The following is a 22,144-nucleotide window of genomic DNA, read 5'->3' as shown; positions in this document are numbered from 1 at the left end:
ATTTGAGTAAAAGTTGCGATTATATTTCATTATGAAAAGGTGTTTTACAACGACAAGAGGGATCATTACCAAGGTATAACTGCTCGGTATAATCCAAAGCAGCAATTTTGTTCCGCAAAAAGGTGACTGAAAATTATAATATATTTTACACCGCAAAAGGTTAAGTGTAAAAAAAAATACATTTAACAAGTACACTAAAGCTCGGCGGTGGGTTTACAGTTTACATCTAGGGTAGGGTATGAAATGTTTTGTTAAGGGCATCATTGTTTCAAAAGGGGGACTACAATTCAAAGCAAACTGAGGTTATAAAAAGGATTAGGGCCAACGTTAGCGACTGGCGTTTATTTTATGTAATGTTATGGCCGGCGAATGCTTTATCCCTTTTGTCGTAATGAATGATCATGGGGATTCATCAAATTATCATACTTTTAGGCTTTCGAACGAATGGCGCTGGCTTAAATTAAAATCAAAATTTGAAAACGGTCCCGGATTTGTTTACTTAAATTGCTAAGCGCGAATTCAATTTCTGCAGGAATATTATTGAATGCATTTTTATAATATTAACTTCATACGACAACCTTTTTTCCCTTTTACAGTTAAATGTAATTAAACTTTGATTAATCATATAATAGTAATAGGTAGTTAGATAATCCAATTACATTAAGGCAATTAAACAGATATCGTCCATCAATATAATATTATATTTGCAACAAACTATATTATTCTTCTTCTTCTTCCACCCTGTCACGTTCCAACATTGGGGCATAGGGCAAGCACAAGTTGGCGCCACTTCCCTCGGTCCATCGCCAACTTCTGCGTAGGTTGCTTTTGTAGCACTGCTGCAGGGTGAGGGAGGGCCGGCCACGGCGACGGAACCCTTGAGGCTGTGCCACAAGGGTACGAAGTGTCGCACTCTTTGGCGGCATCCGGAATCCGGAATACGTGTCCCAAAGTATATTATACATATACATAAACATAGAATGAAGAAACGGACCGACTTGATTGGATTTTTTTTTAAATCAATGAAGTAAACGATGGTTGGATTTAGACGCGCGACTTACCTTGCTGTTTTTTTCTAGGAATATTCAGTCGTTTACTTCAGACACGTACGCCAGTATCACACTTAACTGAAAGCTTGGTTGAGCCCGCGCGGTTGACAATCATTCCACTGCTGCTATTAGACCGCTTCACTTAATGCATTATTTTCGATAAACTTGTATGGATGACGTAAGTAGTCAATAAGATAAACTGTAACAATAATTACATTTACCCTGCCCAATTCCTGTCCATGACAATAAATTGTATCTGGACATATCATAGTTGAATTGTTTCTCTATACTAACCTGCTAAGTAAAAAGAGTGTTATTGATTTTAGTGAAATGAGAACCCAAGTTGTAAACTACCTTTTACCTTATATTATGTAAAATTATTAAATTGTTTTGACATTATTTCTAAATATACACTGTCTTTTTACTTAGCAGGACAGTACAATACTTAACGCGTTCGCTATGTATAAACCAACGTACTGTAATTTTATGGGTAGACCTAGTCATGGTTTAATTAATATAGATTAGAGGTGGGAAAACTGGTCGATTTTGAAGACTAAGTAATACTTACTACTAGTATAAAAAAATACTTAGTATCAAAACTTGTTCCAAAATACTTACTAGTATTTGGAATTCTATATAGAGCGGTTGGCGTGCGTGTGCGACATAAGTCTCATACTAAACTGGAACTAAAACTTAACTCCATATTAGTATTTGAAATATCGGCTTCAATAGAATCGCTAAAAATACACTGAGCTGAGCTTAATGTCCCATTTATTATAAAATTTTAAAGACATTTTAAATTTATGAGTTGCTTTCATGTTATGTTATAATATTCTTGTTAACATAAAATGAATAACAATGATTTTTTTATTGTAAACTACGTCATCTCAGTCACCTCACCACATTTCCGAGGGAATAATATGCTGTTACAGAAAATTTATGACCTATTTGTTTATACATAAGATGATGTCATTCGCATGCATAGACTAATAAATAAAAAGAAAAATGTATTCTACTGCTACCTCGCTCGCGCGCATTTAATGTCAATAGTATTGAAAGTCTACAAACCAGCCAGCGACTCGAAATGATATCATGACAAGTTTTTTGGAACAAGTTTATTGGGCCACACGTACTGAGTAGGGGTAGTTTCATCCGATACTTGAGTACACAAACTGGTGACAGTATTTCCAACTCACCTCTAATGTAGATTGTTATTATAATACGTTCGTAATACTTTGAGATATCAAAATGAAACTCTATTAAATTAGTATTCATAAAAAAGCATGTATTTTGTGCAAGTTTCATTAATATTAATAAATTAGTTTTTTAATTACAATAGAACAACAAAATACATACAACGATTTTTAAGAAATACTTACTGTGAAAATATAACTATTATGGAAATCAAAATGCTGATATAAAGGAAAACATATATGACAAAATAACACTTAAAACTATTTTACCACGTTTTTCTTAGCTCGTATTCTTGTTTGTCCGGTGGTTGTTTATCCAGTTCAAATCTTGCAATCGATTTTTAACTAACTTTCCAACTAGCTAGACATTTGAAACTATTAGAATATATCAGAACACGATGCCAATGCATTCTTTTAATACTTTTAGCCATATTTAAGAAGAATTGAATTCATTTTCAGTTAATTCTGTTTTGTATGAAAAGTTATTTCGTAAAAATCCGTAATCCAATCCACTATTATTGGTTTCTAAGGAGGTGGTCCTAGCAACTAAATTATTAATATATACGTGCGTTATTATGGAAATAAAAATGACATTTCAGTGTTTCTATATTTGTTTGTTTGTTGCAAAATAGCAAAAAAATGATTTGTTGACAATTGTCTTATTTCTCCTAAATTATTAATACATAGAATTGTCAAGTTTATATGATTCAACAAAAAAAAAAAAAAACGTGGTATATAAAAAGTTTTTTTATCTTGTAATTATTTATTTATTAAAAAGTATAGATGGGGTGTTAGCATAATCATTCTGGGAAATAAACTACTTAAAACAATAAATAAAATATATTATTATTTACGCACGTTTTTCAATACAGGTAAATTGAGAAAGCTTTTAATCGATATTGTTAAATTAGACAAGTAAGAATGTTACAAAGAAATTTAAACTTTCAATGTTTAATGTGTTGACTTAAAAACTTTTTATTTGGAAGCTTCTCCTGGATTCACAAATAAGACTGATTTGTGTTCCGACAACTTGATAATATGGAGAAATCCATAAAATATTCCGCAACTCCCTGAGAGTTCATAGAATAGAATGTGATTAAGACTCCCGTGGGTTGTTAAAGGGGGGGGAGCAAATAGGGGATGGGTGAAAAAGTTTCCCCAATCGAGCGAAAAAAATATATATTCCTTATGCTTCAAATTTTCAGCAATGGCATTTATAATTAAAATATTTCCGTTTTTTTTAAACATGAAAACATATTTTCTTTAAGAATAAATTTCCATTAGATGAGATGTTTACCTTGCGTTCGCACTCGTACAACATTGCGAATACTTCATTTAGATTGGGGGGAGGGGGCTCTCGGTAAAGTGGGGTCACAATCTTATATTTTCTCTAAAACGACGAATATTTTAAATGATTTTCTTTTTAATGTATGTGCGAGCTCAAAGAACACTCAAAGCAATTTTCCCATTAATGTTGAATTTTATTTACACTAAAGTCTCCGGAGTTGAGTGTTTGTACAGTTAAAAAGTGTGTTATAACTTTAACCATGTTTTAAAAAATTACATAAAATTTCATGGACGTGTAAAATATAATATTGTATATAAAAACTAAGCCAGAATTTTAATCACTTTCAAAAAATTTAATTTATAGAAATATATTTATCACAATTTGTTTCTATTCTTATTAATATTTTCCATAACGAAAAATATTTAAATTATATAACGAAAAAATATTTAGATTTAAAAAATAAAATGATAAGTTATTGATTACTTGCGTAGACAGTTTTTTTTTTTAAAATAACCAATTTTTAAATATTCAAGAAAGTATATATAATATACAACCAATTCAAAATACTCGTATTAACGTAGTATTTATTATTCGTGGTTGAGTAGTTAAATTATCCGACGTAACAGCTTACACCAACTTTACTATAGTTTTTTTTATAATTAAAACTTGTTAATTAAGTTCCACAAAACTATAAGTAATTAATATTATTAACCCTCCCCTCCGCTGTAATACGAATCATTTAAATTATATCATAATACCTCCAATGAAGTCCTCTTTTATTTTTAGTTTAAATAATTACAAGATAAAAAGAACTTTTTATATACAACGTTTTAAAATTTTCTGTTGAATTATTGTGCTCATTATACTCAAACCTGTACTTGATATGAAGTAAATAAAAAACAAACAAACAAAATATAGAATACTGAAATGTCATTTTGACATTTCATTGTGATTTCCATAGTAACGCACGAATGTATATATTAATAATTTAGTTGCTAGAACCACCCCCTTAGCAACCAATAATAGTCTTTTACTTTTTACGATTTTTCTGAAATAATTTTCCATACAAAACAGAATTAACTGAAAATGAATTCAATTCTGCTTAAAGATGGCTAAAAGTATTAAAAGAATGCATTGGCGTCGTGTTCTGATATATTCTAAAAGTTTCAAATGTTTAGCTAGTCGGGAAGTTAGGTTACAATAAAATAATAAATAAAATCGATTGCAAGATATGTACTGGACAAACAACCACTGGACAAACAAGAAAACGAGCCAATAAAAACGTTGTAAAATCGTATATTGACATACACACATACAGTAATAATAAATTAAAGCATTTCACCGAAACCTAGTCTGAAACAGTGGTAGATACGTGGTGGCCTGTGGCGCTGATAGATTTGGAGACACCCTTATGAACAAAATCCTGTACTATAAACCGCCATCACAATATGTATCACAATGAGTAATAATAAAAATATTAAAACAAATAATTTACAGAATTTTTATTCAATTATTTTTTGAACTAAGCAAAACTAATTTCTACTGTCTACTTTATGGAAAACCGCCATTACTCTCATATGCTCCTATGCAACGGAAGACCTGCCTACCACCACGGGACGTCACTGCATGTTAATATGATCCAAGCTACGGATTCGAACCCACGACTTACGGATTTAAATGTAGGCGTTCTGATTATTGCTTCGCTACTATTTATATTAGGGTTTGCAATATCGGTATTTGAAAACCAGTATTCCAGTATTTATCAATACTGAAATACCGGTTTTAAAATTTCTAAATACCGGAATTTTCGGTATTAAGAATTAATGAAAATGAACTATCAGTTATGTACTGCTAAAATGCAAATGCAACAGATGTGAAAAAATGAAAAAACAAAATCTATCAATAATAAGATAATAATTATTTAATTGTCGCGATGAATTATCATAATATTATTTCGAAACAGTAAACATCCGTGACAAATGTTCAAATATTCTATAATTATGGATGACTGTACAAGCGTTGAATTTATGAAGATTTTCTTGCAGCCGGACTTATTTGCACTTGATGAACACTAGCTGTTTTGAGGACTTTAGTTAAAATTATAAATATGCTTATTCAAATTATTTGTAAAAACCACCAGTTCTACAATATTATGACAAATACCTACATATTTTAAAATCTCAACATAATAATTGTAGGTATATAGGATTTTGCTATAAAATAATGTTTAAAAGAGATTTTAATAGATATATTTACTTTTTCAGAACTTCTGTTTTTTTATGTTTTAACAAATACCGTTATTAATATCGGTATTCAATAAGAAATACCGAAAAACCGGTATTGACATTTTCATTCGGTATTGCAATCCCTAATTTATATATACGTATAACAATTTAATTGTTCATAATGTAACCGTGACATTATTATGCAACGTCTAATTTGGTTTTTTATAGTGTATATTTTTATCATACTAATATTGTCATATTATACGTCACTTTAATAGTATTATCTGTCATGTCTTCGTATATTGATTTTTATTTTTATTTATTTTGACAATATTTTGGCAATATTTTTTGCTGTCATAATATTATTGTATTACCTACTTTGATATCATTATCATCAGCTGGCCCCGTGTTGGAGCTCCTTCTACTATTTTTGGTCCCCAGTTCCTCGCTGCCATGTGCGTCCGTCGAACTTTATGAGTTCATCGATCCAGCTGGTTTTAGGGCATCCCTTTGGCCGTTTAGTACCCTTATGGTCCCACTAAATAAACAACATTTTTGTCCAGCGGTTATCCATTCGACGAGCAAAATTCTAGCTTATTGCGATTTCATCGGCTTTGTGACCTTTATCACGCCGCGTACTCATGCTTGCCTCGATATCTATTGATTTTTTCTGTGATGTTTCTGCGTTATCCCCAGCATGCACCTTTCTATGCCATACGCTACTTTGATATACTCGTAATATTATGTACATGTACTTAACATAATTTAAATTTTCAATTTCAATATATTTATTTTAACATACTGTGGACATTACAAATTATAAGTTTAAGACATTCACAACATGACATGAAACATTATTATAAAGAAGAAAGAAAGAAAGAAAAAGAAAATTAATAAAAAGGGTAAAAAATTAAAATTTAAAAAGACAACATAATATATACATACAAAAACAGTGAAAATACAATTATAGATCTATAGAAGTTCAAAGAAGTACACCGAATTTGCTAAGGAGACCCTATTTTAAGAATTTATAAAATAGCGTCCACCTAAACTCATCCTCACGCAAGTGGAATACATATATCAACACCCGAAGCAATTTGGTTGAACATGAAATACCACTAAAACTTTTACTGTATTGATAAAGTAAAAATATATTAATTTTACATGGTATTTCAAGAATATCTCCATTTATTACTCAGCAAAATGACTTGTTTGTGGTTTCTTCCGACCCTCCTTTTTCCTTCTAGTCAATTGAGGGGCACTCACAGTGGCCTGGTTAATAGAGCGGCCATATTATATCGCGGGTTTGATACCGCATCTGGACATAAAATATGTACTTATTCTATTTTCTTCAATAAGTTTGGCGAATAGCTGACAACGATCACAAATAAATAAGTATTTTTTTTTAATTTCAGTTTTTTTTTAAACATATTGTGGACATTACAAATTATAAGTTTAGGACGTTCACAAGAACAAGACATTTAGATACAAATGTATGTTAATACTACTGCTATTTTGTGTAAGTCAATAGTCTCTACTGAGAGGTGGTCACGGTAATTTATTTTAGTTTTAGGCATTTGGTTGATTTTGTATCTTATATCCCGCCCTACTAGTAGATGCAAAACGGTAGAGTGTACTTCACTCATTTAGCTTACTTCCATGTACTTCGTATTTTATACATACTTATAAGTAATTAGAAAAGTTTACTATAATAAAATGTGCCTGGTTGGCCCAAATATCCTAGCCCTCATTCCTTTCTTCCCATCTTCTTCCAAATCCCTTATTTATTATTGTCACAAGACCAGACGACGAGCAATTACGGGTCATCAGGAGACCGTGATTAAATAACATTCAGTTAGCTCGAGTGACATCAAGAAAGCGGTCGCGTAACGAGCTTCTGATAGCTTAGCCGTCGTTAACTACCGAGTGACTCAAAACGCATATGTTCAACTTTCGTTGCACTAAATCTGTTACGGTTTGAGAACTTATATATCAAAATATTCTTCATAATATATCAAGTGTACTGTCCGTTTACCAGTGCATGAGTGCGTGAACACCGAACCGGAAAGGTCAGTATCTGGTACCCTGTGTAAACCCCTAGATCCGTAATCCACCACCACCATCACCTTCAAATTAGAGTCCACTGCTAAAAGCGTCACCAATACCAAATAAATAAATTTTATTTTGATTTACCTTCATTACTACGAATTATCTTCACACACGGCTTTGGAAGCTTTTTTAAGCTTTCCTTTCAAAAATATCCAACTTCCTCTTAAATTTTTGGCATCTGATCCGTAGGCTTAGTACTGGTGAGAATTATGGGTAAGTTTACTTTTCTTTAAGAGGAGGTTAAATCTGAAGCAATAGTGAAGGTTTAATATCTCTGGCACAATAAATATTCACTATTTCAAAGTTCACTTTTTCCCTGAATAATATTCGGTGTTTAATATTATAAAGTCAATACCGCTCGCTATATTATTCGCAAGGCGGTGTTAAGTTTTGGTTTTGCGGGCGAACGAGCTTTCGGACAAACATACCCCTGAGTTTCACCGCTGCCAATTCATTTTCACTTTGCCCTTACGCTGTGTGTTAGTCAACTTCATACACTGACCGCGATAGTTGAAACACGGAATTAATTCGCCCTCATAGAACATCGATTGCACAAACATCCAATGACCTGTAAAATAAGTAATACCAAACGAAACGGCTGCATTTCACACAAATTTGCGATGTTTTATTATTTTAATTAATTTATTGACATTTACATTGACTTATCTGAAGAAAAAAAAATTGTGTAACGTCTTGAAAACTTCACATCGAGCTTCAATATTGGCAGCATACCAGAATATAATTTGAAAGAAATAAAAACGGATTTCAAATTATAGGTACACATGTATATGTATTTTAGTTAACTTTTTTTTTTATTCAACTTATAATTCACAAGATTCAAGAATGTATCATTCTAATTATTGAACATGCATACTTTTGAAAACACTTCTGAGAAAATATACCTATTATAACCAATAGAAAAAATCTTTTTTTGACACCTTAAGACATAGTAGCTCAATTTGGAAAACGCTTCAGTTAATATTAAAAGCCATTAGTTAAAATTTGTCGCAATTAAGTGTGGCTCCTTTAGCATAATGATCTATGTGCGTGTGCGCAATATCCGAGAGATGCAGATTCGATTCCCGTCTTACTTTTTTCAAAAAGATTTTCAAACTGTTCAAATTATGTAAGTATATGTTTTTTAGAAAAATCGATTTAGATTATAACATAGGTACATTATAATTAATAAAACCAAAAACTTAATAAACTAAATTGTTATGATAAACATAACAATAAAATACTACTATAGTATGGGATCATTTACGAATTATCATCCTAATATAACGTTTTTATTGTATTAAACTTTTGACTTTGGATAAAAAAAACTATGTTTTGAGGTAGGTAGGTTTTGATTAAAATTATCAATTTGCAAGTTTCGTATTTCTCCGCTATGTGTGGTAAGCGGAGCATTCACCTTAAGTATTACTGCATTTTATTTTAAATCATTAATAAGTATATTGCTCGGTCAAGCGCTTGCGATGGACGAATGATAAAGTATCAGCTTATTAAATGGTAGACAGTAGGTTGGGTTTGATTCTTGGGCCTGGCTAATTCATATTTAGTTTTTATATGTTTATATATCTTTAAGTTAATATATGTTCGAACCAAAACCATGTACCTAACGGATTGAAACCAACAATCTCTTGAGATTGTTGGTTTCAACCGGTTCAAAAGTGAAATTAGTGGTGCGATTTTATTGGGCAGGACATATCTCAAGGATGGTGCCATGGCACCTAATCATCAAATAAGCTCTATTCCAATAAATCAGAGAGGGTTGTGAAATCTAGACTGTGGTGGTTGGACTATGTAAAATTTATACAAATTATTCTATAAACATCTGTCACAACACAAATTTCCATGCACAGTCCTCTATTAATTGAAACTTTTGAGCAATGACAACGATTACCAATAAACAAAAAAGTTGAAGCGACGGTATTCTAAATATCAATACATTTCCCCATACTCATTTAGGAAATGAACTGACCAATCGCTTCTCTCCCATTTTTTGGCCCAGTTTACTGATTCTCAACTGTTTCTAAGTTAAAAAACAAAACAGACTTTATTTTATTTAAGTACATGATTTAAACCTATTGCGTGTAACATACTCGTACTATTAATGAACACTGTCTGGAGAAGTACCGGAGCGTTGCCCCAGTACGCTCTGACCCACTACATGACTGATGTTCTCAATCCATTGAAAAATTAAAAAAAAAAATGTTTTTATACCATAATAATTTTTGTAAATGGTTGTAATTTTTTGGTAGAATTAACTTTGTAAATATGTTGTTTTTGTTGTTTTTAAATATTGTGTATTATTACCACGTTTTTCTTAGCTCGTATTCTTGTTTGTCCGGTGGTTGTTTATCCAGTACAAATCTTGCAATTGATTTTTAACTAACTTCCCGACCAGCTAGACATTTGAAACTTTTAGAATATATCAGAAAACGATGCCAATGCATTCTTTTAATACTTTTAGCCATATTTAAGTAGAATTGAATTCATTTTCAGTTAATTCTGTTTTGTATGAAAAGTTATTTCGGAAGAAATCCGTCAAAAGTAAAATACTATTATTGGTTGTAAGAGGAGTGGTCCTAGCAACTAAATTATTAATATATACGTGCGTTACTATGGAAATCATATCAAGTACAAGTTTGAGCATATTGAGATATCGATTCAAAAGAAAATTTAAAAACGTTGTATATAAAAAGTTCTTTTTATCTTGTAATTATTATTAATAATATGGAGGGGGGGTATTTTTACTAAAACTTCAATTATGCATAATTTGTTTGTTATATTTTTTATTGTGACCCTTGACTTGATAGGTAGGTAATGGAGTTTTTACCTACTTTATTGTATTGATTTATTATATATAAGTTAGAATTAAGAGTGTTCGTAGTTTGCCTTTGGTGAGTATACACAGTGCCTAAAGATGCCGAAAGGCGAAACCCGGGTGGCAAAAAACGACTCAAATGGAATAGTGAAGAGGAATAGTAAACTAAAATAGACTCAAAACTTAAGTCCATTATAATTCACGCAGTTTTTTCACATACAAGTCTGGTGGTTTGGATTAGGCATTATAATATGTCTTATTATAATGTTCGCTCACGTAAATAAATGGATTTAAATTATAATGTTATTATGTCTTGATTCAAAGTTCTGCGAAAAAGAAAAATAAAAGAAACCTTCAGAACAGATTAGAGAAAATCATATTGCATGTCAAAGATAGTGTGAAATAAATCAAGTTGGCACTCGAGACGAATTACTTTTGAATCCAGGCAGAGATGTCAAAATAAGGGAGACATATTATCATGTTGTGACTGCGATGTGAAGGAGAGTTTCGCAAAAAGTAAATTTTTATTCATCGAAAAGCTGTCCAACTCCGTCGAGAGATGACAATCGGTCCCCCGAAGAATAATTATGGACACACGTCAACCACGACCCTTCGATATAATATTTCACGAGTAACCCTGCATTTCGTAAATATAAAATACATCTTACGATATTTTTTTCGGTGACGAAAAACATTCGAGAATGTCTAAGTAAAAAATGTGACGTCACTTTGACAAAGCATTGTGATTAATATTAATTTAATTAGCAATAATAATATTATCATTATAGAGGAACAATTTAACTTTAAATTTATGCAAGTTACAATTTCTTCTACTGCGCACGGATTACACAGTGTAAATTTAGTTTAATTGTTATCGTTATTATTTCCGACTGCTCTTATTTATATTAATATAAATATAATATATTAATGTGGCCATAACAAATCTAAATTCAAGACGTACACAACATGAGATTTACATTATAAATATTACCCTCACACACAGAAGAAGATAATATATAAAATAATAATAAATAAAAATAAAAACATACTTAAGTACAATTTTATACAGAAAAATAAAATTTCTAATACAAAATATATACCTATCACTTCATCGAAAATGTCTCCGTCTTTGGGGATATTTGAACATGTACCTAGCCGGAAAAAAAATATTTCTTTAAAAGCGGTACATGTTCAAACACGCGTGTTACCATGAACTTACTGCCTACTTCATTTATCGTTTGTCAATTTATGACTACGCCCGTATGTTGTAGTTCAGCCACTGGGAAATGCCAATAGAAATGGCGTATTTCAAAAAAATACTACCTTATTCTTAGGTCAATAATTATTATAAAGCAAACATTATTCGTAAAATGTTTATCACATTTGAATGGTCAAAGATATAGCTTATAATCAGTATCTTTAAATGTGTAAATCTTGCCCATTTTTTGAATAATAAAATGCTTAATTCTTGTCAAATTTGGGATCACAGAGATTATCAATATAATTTTTTATTGTAAGTATTTCACTATAATAATGTCGACATAAATTTTACTGATGGTTCTATAAATACTTTTAAAAATTAATAAATATAAAAAAATCTTAAGGTTTTGTTCTATTTTAAAAGCATGATCCTGGACATACCTTAAACGTTGTAGATAATCTATTTATATAATTTTGAAGCCTTATTATCCGTTATATTTATTTTACACATTTGATGACTGCATAAAGTATTTTTATTACATAAAATAGTATTCTTTTAAACCTCTCACTCTAATGTTTTAGAATATAGTCATATTTCAGTACATAAATGTGCAGTGGTGTTAAGATTTTTTACGTTTATTAATTTTTAAACGCATTTATATAACCATCAGTATAATTTATATCGACATTAATATAGTGAAATATTTACGATAAAAAAATATATTGATAATCTCTGTGATCCCAAATTTGACAAGAATTAGGCATTTTATTATTCAAAAAATGGGCAAGATTAACACATTTCAAGATAATTCTAAAGATACTAATTATAAGCTATGTCTTTGACCATTCAAGTGTGATAAACATCTTACGAATAATGATTGCTTTATAATAATTATTGACCTAAGAATAAGGTAGTGTTTTTTTTAAATACGACATTTCTTTTGGCATTCCCCAGTGGTTAAGCTACAACATACGGCCGTAGCCATAAATTGACAAACTATAATTGAAGTAGGGAGTAAAATGATGATAACGCGCGTATTTGAACATTAGCACTGCACATTTATGTACTGAAATATGACTATATTCTAAAACATTAGAGCGAGAAGTTTAAAAGAATACTATTTTATGTAATAAAAATACTTTATGCAGTCATTAAATGTTTAAAATAAATATAAAGGATAATAAGGCTTCAAAATTATATCAATAGATTATCTACAACGTTTAATGTATGTCCAGGATCATGCTTTTAAAATAGAACAAAAGCGCCATTTTGACCTACGCTGAGCATGTCCCCCCTTAACGGAAACTTGTAATCAAGTGAATAGTCCAATCGATTCTGACCCGGTATTTTTTGACCGCCGCACTATGAAATAATATGTTGAAATTATTATGAAATAATAATATTATTAATTCGCAATTGTATGGAATTGCGGATCCGCTATCTCATAACATTACGAAATCATATTATATATAGGTGCCGACAGGTTATACGTGAAAAATGAATATTATTTAATAAATAATATTATAATTGATATTTGGTCACAGGAATCCGATGACAGCCACATATTGTACTATTTTCTCGTACTCGGCGTCGCTCTAACTATGTCATTTTTTCTGTCAAAACTATCGAACTTCACGCTTATGTGGTATGTATATAGCACTAGGAAGAAATGTGACTACTCCTCTCTATTTTCCACAAGTTCCCGCTAGGATGCAGTCCCTTTCTATATATAGTCTAATCATCACAGTTTATGACATATATTTACGTTATGAAAATTTATAAAAATCGATGTTTTTAAAATAAATTATTAAAACTATGAATTGGTCGAATATATTCTTCGTTATACAAATATAGAAAACTAAATAAACTAAATTTTAATAATAAATATAACCATCAAATAAGATGGGATTCCTACTTTAATAAATTCACATTTTATATCGTTAACCCAGATGCCTCTGGTAGGTAGAGATTCGCCAAGATTATTACTTATTTAGAAACCATCAATAAAAATCTGCATATTTTGGCGACAAAATGTGGATAGACAATAGACAATAAATAATAAATTCGCTATATTTCATAAAGTGAGGCTAAGTGCTTTGTTTCAGTCGCGAGCCAATAAATTGGAATTGCAATTAGCGACAGTGAATCAACGACAGCATTGATACTCGCATACGCGGTAAAACAAAAGCGCACTGCACAAATTCAATTTATTATGCATTTCTTGTATTCCAGCACACATTTCATTAAATACCTTACAGCATTTTCCGGTGCATTCAATTGATGCATTTTTGTGGGTTATCTCGCATTCATAATAATATATTACTATTACAACGTTTTTCTTAGCTCGTATTCTTATTTGTCCGGTGGTTCTTTGTCCGATACAAATCTTGCAATCGATTTTTAACTAACTTCCCGACTAGCTAAACATTTGAAACTTTTAGAATATATCAGAACACGATACCAATGCAATTTTTTAATACTTTTAGCCATCTTTAAGTAGAATTGAATTCATTTTCAGTTAATTCTATTTTGTATGAAAAGTTATTTCGACACCATTATTGTTTGCTAGGGGTCTGGGGTCCTATCAACTAAATTATTAATATAGACGTGCGTTACTATGGAAATCAATATTACATGTCAAAATAACATTTCACTATTATTTCTATGAAGTACAAATTTTTTTAACGTTTAAGCTAGCCAAGTCAAGTTTATATGATTTAACAGAAAATTTAAAACGTTATATATAAAAAGCTCTTTTTATCTTGTAATTATTTTATTAATTAATATCGGTACTTAAAAAAATAATATTATTTTCTTCTATGGCCACACTGTAGCTTGATTCGATGTAAATAAAACGGATTTCAAGAAAAAATATATTTATTACACCGATACAGCCACATCTCGAAAGCTTTCATCAGTCTTAAGTTGTGAGTATATTGAGATGCACGCCGCGTACTATCACGTGATGACACAGTAAGCTGCCTCTACAGAAAAAAAGTGTGTAATGTCGTCTTTCTTTTTGTTTAGAATAGTATCAGACTGATGCTCCCATCCCGTAGCACATTTTGAACCTTGTCAGTTAGCAAAATTTGCCGAAATCAACAGAAAAACAATGAGGTCACCTCACGCGTACCGCACTGTTTCGACACCTGCATGACTTAATGAACGTTTTTTATCATTTTCTACATGCCTACACCTTTTAGAATCATGTCAAAATCGCGTGTTTTTTGTTTTTAGCAGCTAGCACTATCTATGTTTATAAGAATGTTGTCTATTATCTATGGTCTGCGGGTTGGGTCCTGTTCAAAATGTTATTGAATTTACAGAGACTCGTTACTAGGTTACTCCATCATTGAATTTACAGCGGTCGTGATCGTTCAAAATATTCTGCAAAATGGCGAAACCATAGACTATTGTCTACTAATTGTCGCTGTGACAGCTTGACAGTACGCGACATGCATCTCAGTATAATTACAACTTTATATTGTAAAACAAAATACATTCTAAACTATTCAAATAATATGTCCTACACTTTCGATAGAATTTATCAACTTCATTCTATGATATTAATAATAATAAAGCAGTTATAAATGAAAGCCTTAGAGTGCAATGCAGAACCATCTGGATTAACTTGACAATAAACACCATCCAGTGTTGCTAATTTAACGTGACTTAGTTAGGTTTGTCTTGTTAGTATTTTAAATGGTTTCGTTCTGGGTCACTGCTTTTTTGCCATATATTCACTACGTATAATATGACGTATTATTGTATATGGGTACTGTAGGCAGTGATGTCCCGAGACAAAATGCCGCCCCTGGGCAGTGCCAAAATGTCGCTCCATTTTTTATACAGTATTTTGTATCATCCGTAGATGTGTCGTTTCTCGTTACCATGGACGTCGAAAGGCAACAGGAGTAAACTAGACATCGCGAACTTGACAAAAAATTTACAGTTCTGTTAAACCTTTTATGTCAATTAATAAATTTTGTTTCCAATCAGCGAGCTGAATTTTTTAATGGAACGATAGGTGTGTTCGTTATTACGTTATTACTTTATTATTTAAGTTTGGGTAGCTATTTCTATATATGCCAAATGATTTTCCTCGATTTGCCGCCCTTCGAGTAATTGCCGCCCCCAAGCGACGCTCAATCTGCCTACCCCCACGGGACGCATGTGCTCAGACCGAGCCGCGATCCGGTAGTGATGATGACAGCCACGCTCACAGCCACTCGACACATTCTCCCTTATCGAACCCTTGAATCCTAATTATACTCAATCCTCATGAAAATGTCGAATTGAAAAGTTAATATTTTTTTTAAAGAATATAATAAGATTTTTGTTATTAATTATTGACAATAAAAATAATTATACCTTTTACTCATTTAATTTTTGAGACTGTCACGGTTCCTTATTATCGTAACAGACTTTTGAGATGTCACCTTATGTTTTTTCTCCTTCTTTTCTCAACATTTCGTGATCATGACAGAGGTAATTCTAAGTATTTCAAACAGGCATAATTTAGTTAGGCTGATAGCAAATGTTTCTCAGAGTAAAAAGGAATGATAGTGTACTATGTGAGTTGTGACGACCAGAGATACCAGATCGAATATGTGATGTTGTCAAAAATGCCAGAAGCCATGGCGTTTTTTAAACGTAACCCATCGTCCTTATAAATATTATCACAGTTCCTATGAATTTAAATAACCTAATTTACTAATAATTGTAAAAAAAATACTCTTATTCTGTCACAGTATCTTAGTCCCAAAGCCAAATTTGTGGCATATGTCCATGGAGTGCTCGGTAGTGTTTCAATCGATAAGCCCTCTTGTGTTCACTCACACGCTTTTTTACCGTTCATGAAGTTTGACCAATATACTTATTCATCTTATCCGGAACGGACCAGCCGAATCCAAAATCTGCGAATCTTTACTCACCTTTTCTTCATGCAAGAATTGCAAAACATTCAGTTATCACACTATTATCAAGACTACCAAAATTTCAAGACTAGTCTTGATAACAGCCGAAATAGTTATATATTAATAAACCAATATAATCTAATATTATCGTTATTGTAAAATGGAATACTACCAAAGTAAATCTTAGTTATATAATAATTTATTCATACTATAGTGTAAAATATGGGTAATATACAACAACTTTAATAATATAATAAGATAATATAATTTTCATATTTCTAAACGAAAAATTCTCAAAATAACTTAATGATACCAAATAATACTTAGTATTTATAAAGAAACCCTTCCTTATTATTATAATAATATGTACACGTTATTAAACGTGACACAACTTTCAAATGATTATAGTCTCTAATAAATAAGTTACAACTAGTATTTTTATAAAAATAACAATTGTGTGAAAGTTGATAGTCCTTCCAACTTTTATATTCAATATAACACTTAACTCCAATATATAAAATACAAATATAGTCCGATAATAATTAATTCTTTCGAGTTTTCAAAAGTTATATTATTAATAATTATTCACTTCGGTGGTGAAAAAAGAACCAATTACCACAGTTATTTCGAAGTTGAAAACATTTCCGGATTTTATTATTAAACGAGGACAATAAAGAAATGAAAGTTGTTACCCAAAGACCTAACTAATAATTTAATTAATGTATCCATTATTCAAATATTTTCCCCCCATAATTATTTTTTTTTCGAGTTGATAACAATGCGTTCATCCATTTAACGGTTGAATTAAAATACATATTGTAAAGGCAATACTTTTGAACATTATTAAAAACTATTGGATTCATGTCGGGGTCACCACTATTAGATTGTTTGGTTCGGCGGAGGATAGGTATTGCAGATGAAAGACGGTAGTAGTTGTTCTTGATGATGGAGGAGACGAAAATTTATTTACTGTTTCAAATAACTACAATGGTTCAATCGATGTAATAAAATAAATATAACGGTAATTCGGTGTGATGTGTTTTTGACGGAAACTTGTAATCGAGTGAGATCTCCAATCGATTCTGACCTGCTATTTATACATATTTACACTTGAAATAATATTTTGAAATCATGATGAAAGAAGTGACATTAATTAATTCGTAGTGTTATGAAATTGCAGATCCGCTATCTCATAACATTACAAAATCATATTATTATATTATATAGGTACTGACTGATTGTACGTGAAAATGAATATTTAATAAATAATATTATAATAATTGAGATCTGGGAATCTGATGACAGCTACAAAACTAATATTTAAATATATGTTACATACGAAATTGAGGCTTATGTAGTTTATCTATAAAAAAATTATTTGCTATAAATTCCGGTCAGTATGCAAAATATAGCGAACGTGTTTCTAACGTTTCAGTTTTCTATAATAAAAAAAACTAGTAAGCAGTACAAGATAATGTTTTCAGAGATCCATTTATCAGCATCTTTATAAATATAATATAATATAACTAGAACATATTCGTGTTACATAATATTGTCTTTTAAATATATTTAGTTCAATGTAATATTTACTGTTTAATTTTACTACATTACTATATCGACTTGTAGCTAATTTATACAATATACACCTAGGCTCCATCTCAATAGAAGAAGATGCCCTTCTACATCTTTTGGTTTCACATTGAATTTTACTAACTTAACCGAACCATATAATAAAAAAGTTAAAATAAAATTCATTGATTATAATATAATGTTTTAATAATCCTTATCAATGTAATAAAGATACAACTTTACTATACCTAGAATATTGATAATATTTTAACATGTACAAAATATCATTTTTGTATCTGGTGAACTACACTTTAAATTGTATTAACCACACTTTTTCAAATGTATCCATATTATTCTTTTTTTACTAATTTTTAACGTCATTATATTATTTGTATAGTTCTTATTTATTTATCTTTCTTTCATAATAATGAATATCTCTAATGCCCCACGTTACTTATTTGTTGATTTTAATAATCAATACAGTTTAATAATTAAAACACTACCATTATTTTTCTTCATACGGATTCAAGTCCTGCTCGATGTCGATTTTTTTCAAAAATATTTTTCTATTAGATATATTAGATGTGTTTTCAAATTATATATGACGTATTGAATATAAGAATATTACATTCATAAATCTTGTGAATTATTCGTTGAATAAAAAATTTGTTTATTAAATTATTAGTAAGTTCAAATACGCTATAACTAAAATTTGGAGAAATCCTTATACCGGTACGTAATTAAATATTTTATATTTCGATAAAAAATTTGTAAAGAGCTTCAAGATGTCAAAACTCTTAGTTAATTTCACCGTAATTATATAGGGTGCACATTGCACATAGGGCGGAATCAAGTAGATGCGATTTCAAGTCGCGCTTGGCGTCGTATTTTTTCAAAAAAATAAGTATAATCAAATTATATATATTTAATATATTAACTATATTATTTATTATTCAATTCACGCATTAAAAGTTTATTCCTCTTTGTAATGCCTACTAGTAACTGATTGTTTTCACTTCTCACTTTTACTTTCCGACGGAGATTTCTAATGTACACATTTTCATTTTAAATTATTAACACTGGCCAAGTCACCAAATCACTATACAAGTTGTATTTTTAATTAACGTAGTATCACGTTTCAACTATTTTAAATGACAATATAAATTATTAATAACTATTATAATTATTAAGTATAAACTGAACGTCAAAATATATCTTTTTTTTAAATTTAATGTAAATTATGAATATATCTAGTAATATAATAAATATTAAATTAAATGAAGGGTAGTTATATTTCACGTACCTGCCTTAAGAATTACAGTATATTATGCCCTTAAAATTTTTCATTTTAAGTGTTTATTTTTGATTGTTTGTGACTAAAATATTAAATGTTATCTACAATAATCTATATCTGTAGGTCTATTCTATACTTATCGACCGCTAAACTGATAAAGTGATAAATATTATCAAACTAAGGGTAGGTTTATATCAAAGTATTAGCACTTATTGTAACAATTACAATAAGTTTGTTGTAATTGTTGCAATAAGTACTATATTTTAACAGCACCTCTCTTGGCTGTGATGAAATTTAGAGCGAGATAAACAGTTTTGACTGTTTAGACAGCTAACTTATTGTAACAATTATAATACCTCATACAAATATCTCACTTTATCACTTTAGCGGTCGATAGTCGCCTTGTGTATAGAATAAACCCGCTGATGATATACAATCACTTCGCGGACATAAATTAATTTAATTATCTTTTTGGTATAATGATGAAATATCTACAATATGAAATATATTTGAAGATAATTTATGTAAGTATTGCCAGCACCTCGAACGGTGGGTTAATATTTTAATTGTGTTGCATTGTAATAAACAAGAAAAAAGCTTAAACACTGTAATTATTTAGCCGCTAATCTGCACGACCTATGCTCGAGCAAAATGCCAGTCCGTGCCCTATCTTGCTTTCGCCCCGCAAGCCGCAAATTCAAATCCAAACAATTTCCACCCTCCAATAAAATAAAAGACCAACTTTCAGACAAAATCCTCTTGTTGGACTTGTAAATTAGGAAGCAATCGGTGGCCATAAATAATCGAAACAACTTTTTTTTACTCGCCAATTTATTACGCAAACTGTCAACACCTTTTTTGAGGTCTCGTAAAATGTTAAACTATGCTATTATTATAATTTGTACGAATTTTATTCCGTCATATTTTATTTTTAAAAAATACGTGTAAAATAATCTACAATACAAATAAAAAAATGTTTTATGTTTTCATCTTCGATTTAAAATAATTTTACTTCAAACAGAATGATTCGATATAGCACATATTCAAAATTAATGTCATTAAATGAATAGATGCTATAATTAATTAGCAATCAAATGACATTGAGACAGAAATAAATCGAAATAGCGATTAAATCATTTTATCGTCTGATTTTATTGAATTTAAATATTTGAGAGACATTGCCTTAAAAGTAAGTACCTAACTATATATATTAAAATCAGCTGTTTATAAATATTATTGTTTTTAAGTTGTCATAATTTTTGTTTATCAGTGACCGTGTAGATAACTTTTGACATGTTAAAATTATTTTAGTTTTGCCACATTTCAATACGTGCGATAAATTTGTTTATAATACTATTTAAATGGATGTAACATTTTAATATAATGTGTATTTTATCGTTGACGATATTATTTTGTTGTCTATTTTAATTTTTAATAAAGCATAATATTGTAATATAAAATAAATATAACATCCTTCTATGGTATTTTGATTTTTTTCTCACATATTCTTTGGAAAATCAAGCTGTGAAACTTACCGTTATTAGTTCCATTTTCGGCGAACGTCTCAGGGAAGTCGGTGGTGGTGGTAACGGCGAAAACGCCCGCCCTTACGAGAAGCGCCCACGCGGTCAAAAAAAGGGCGGCGCGCCCCCGCCCCCGCCCACCAAAGCCTTCGCACTTGCCCGCCGTCGAACCTGAACCTTCCCGCAGCATCTTCAATATCATCAGCTCTCATCTGCCGCAACTAACACTACTCTATCGACGGCTTTCAGATTGTCTTTTTTTTAAACTAATCGACAAAAAATATTTACATAGTTTTGCTTATTTACTATTCGTATTCTTCGTTCGATGTTTTTATAAGTAATTGGTTTTCACTTTACTCTGATGTCATTTTTAATTAAACGTCATGACATCTTTTAACTGTGAATTTAAATACAAAAGTTCACTGTAAACAAAATAAAAGACAATAATAAAGAAATATGTCTTATTATAAAATCTCAATCAAAATTGCGATAAACTCAATAAATTTAATACGCAGTGTTGGTAGAGTTGGTTGGTGTATATAATTGAAATGTGTTTTATTATAATATTATATTGTATGCGATCAGTTATAAATAATAAACTTTCCCAAAATACTCTAGAATTAAAAATACAAAGTTAGTTTTTGTCCACGGTAATAAATAGGTATTATAATAGTATTAAACTAAATAAATTATTCAGTTAGTATTCTTTAATAATATTATGATAGTGAAATTGCGTAAGTATTAAATAAATTCTGTGATATTCGGTAAATTTTTATAAATCGATTTGTGTTTTTATTTGCTAAAAAAATTAACGCAAGTCATCACTACATTTTAAGCTATTAAAAATAGATTTGATATATACCTAGTATCACTTAGACAAAACCAAATTCACATTGAGTATAGTATTTAATTAACTTAGGATTATTTTACTAAGTATACATTAATAA

The 22,144-nt window shown here is 30.3% G+C and overlaps 1 protein-coding gene across 1 annotated transcript in view; it reads right to left on the bottom strand.

Annotated features, from left to right (window-relative positions):
• LOC147072566 (neurotrimin-like) overlaps positions 1-21,619 on the bottom strand; it is a 427,935-nt gene extending 406,316 nt beyond the window's left edge. The window contains exon 1 of the mRNA XM_085946968.1: positions 21,210-21,619. Coding sequence (XP_085803094.1) covers positions 21,210-21,399 — 190 coding nt within the window. The 5' untranslated portion in view covers positions 21,400-21,619. The remainder of the gene's footprint in view (positions 1-21,209) is intronic.
• Between the last annotated feature and the right edge of the window lie 525 nt (positions 21,620-22,144).

Source organism: Rhyacophila brunnea, unplaced genomic scaffold (genome assembly GCF_057557595.1).
Source record: "Rhyacophila brunnea isolate RB1 unplaced genomic scaffold, BYU_Rbru_1.0 scaffold_2, whole genome shotgun sequence".
NCBI classification, from domain to species: Eukaryota; Metazoa; Arthropoda; class Insecta; order Trichoptera; family Rhyacophilidae; genus Rhyacophila; species Rhyacophila brunnea.
The sequence above is the reverse complement of the archived record's forward strand: the minus strand, read 5'-3'. Positions and strand labels throughout refer to the sequence as shown.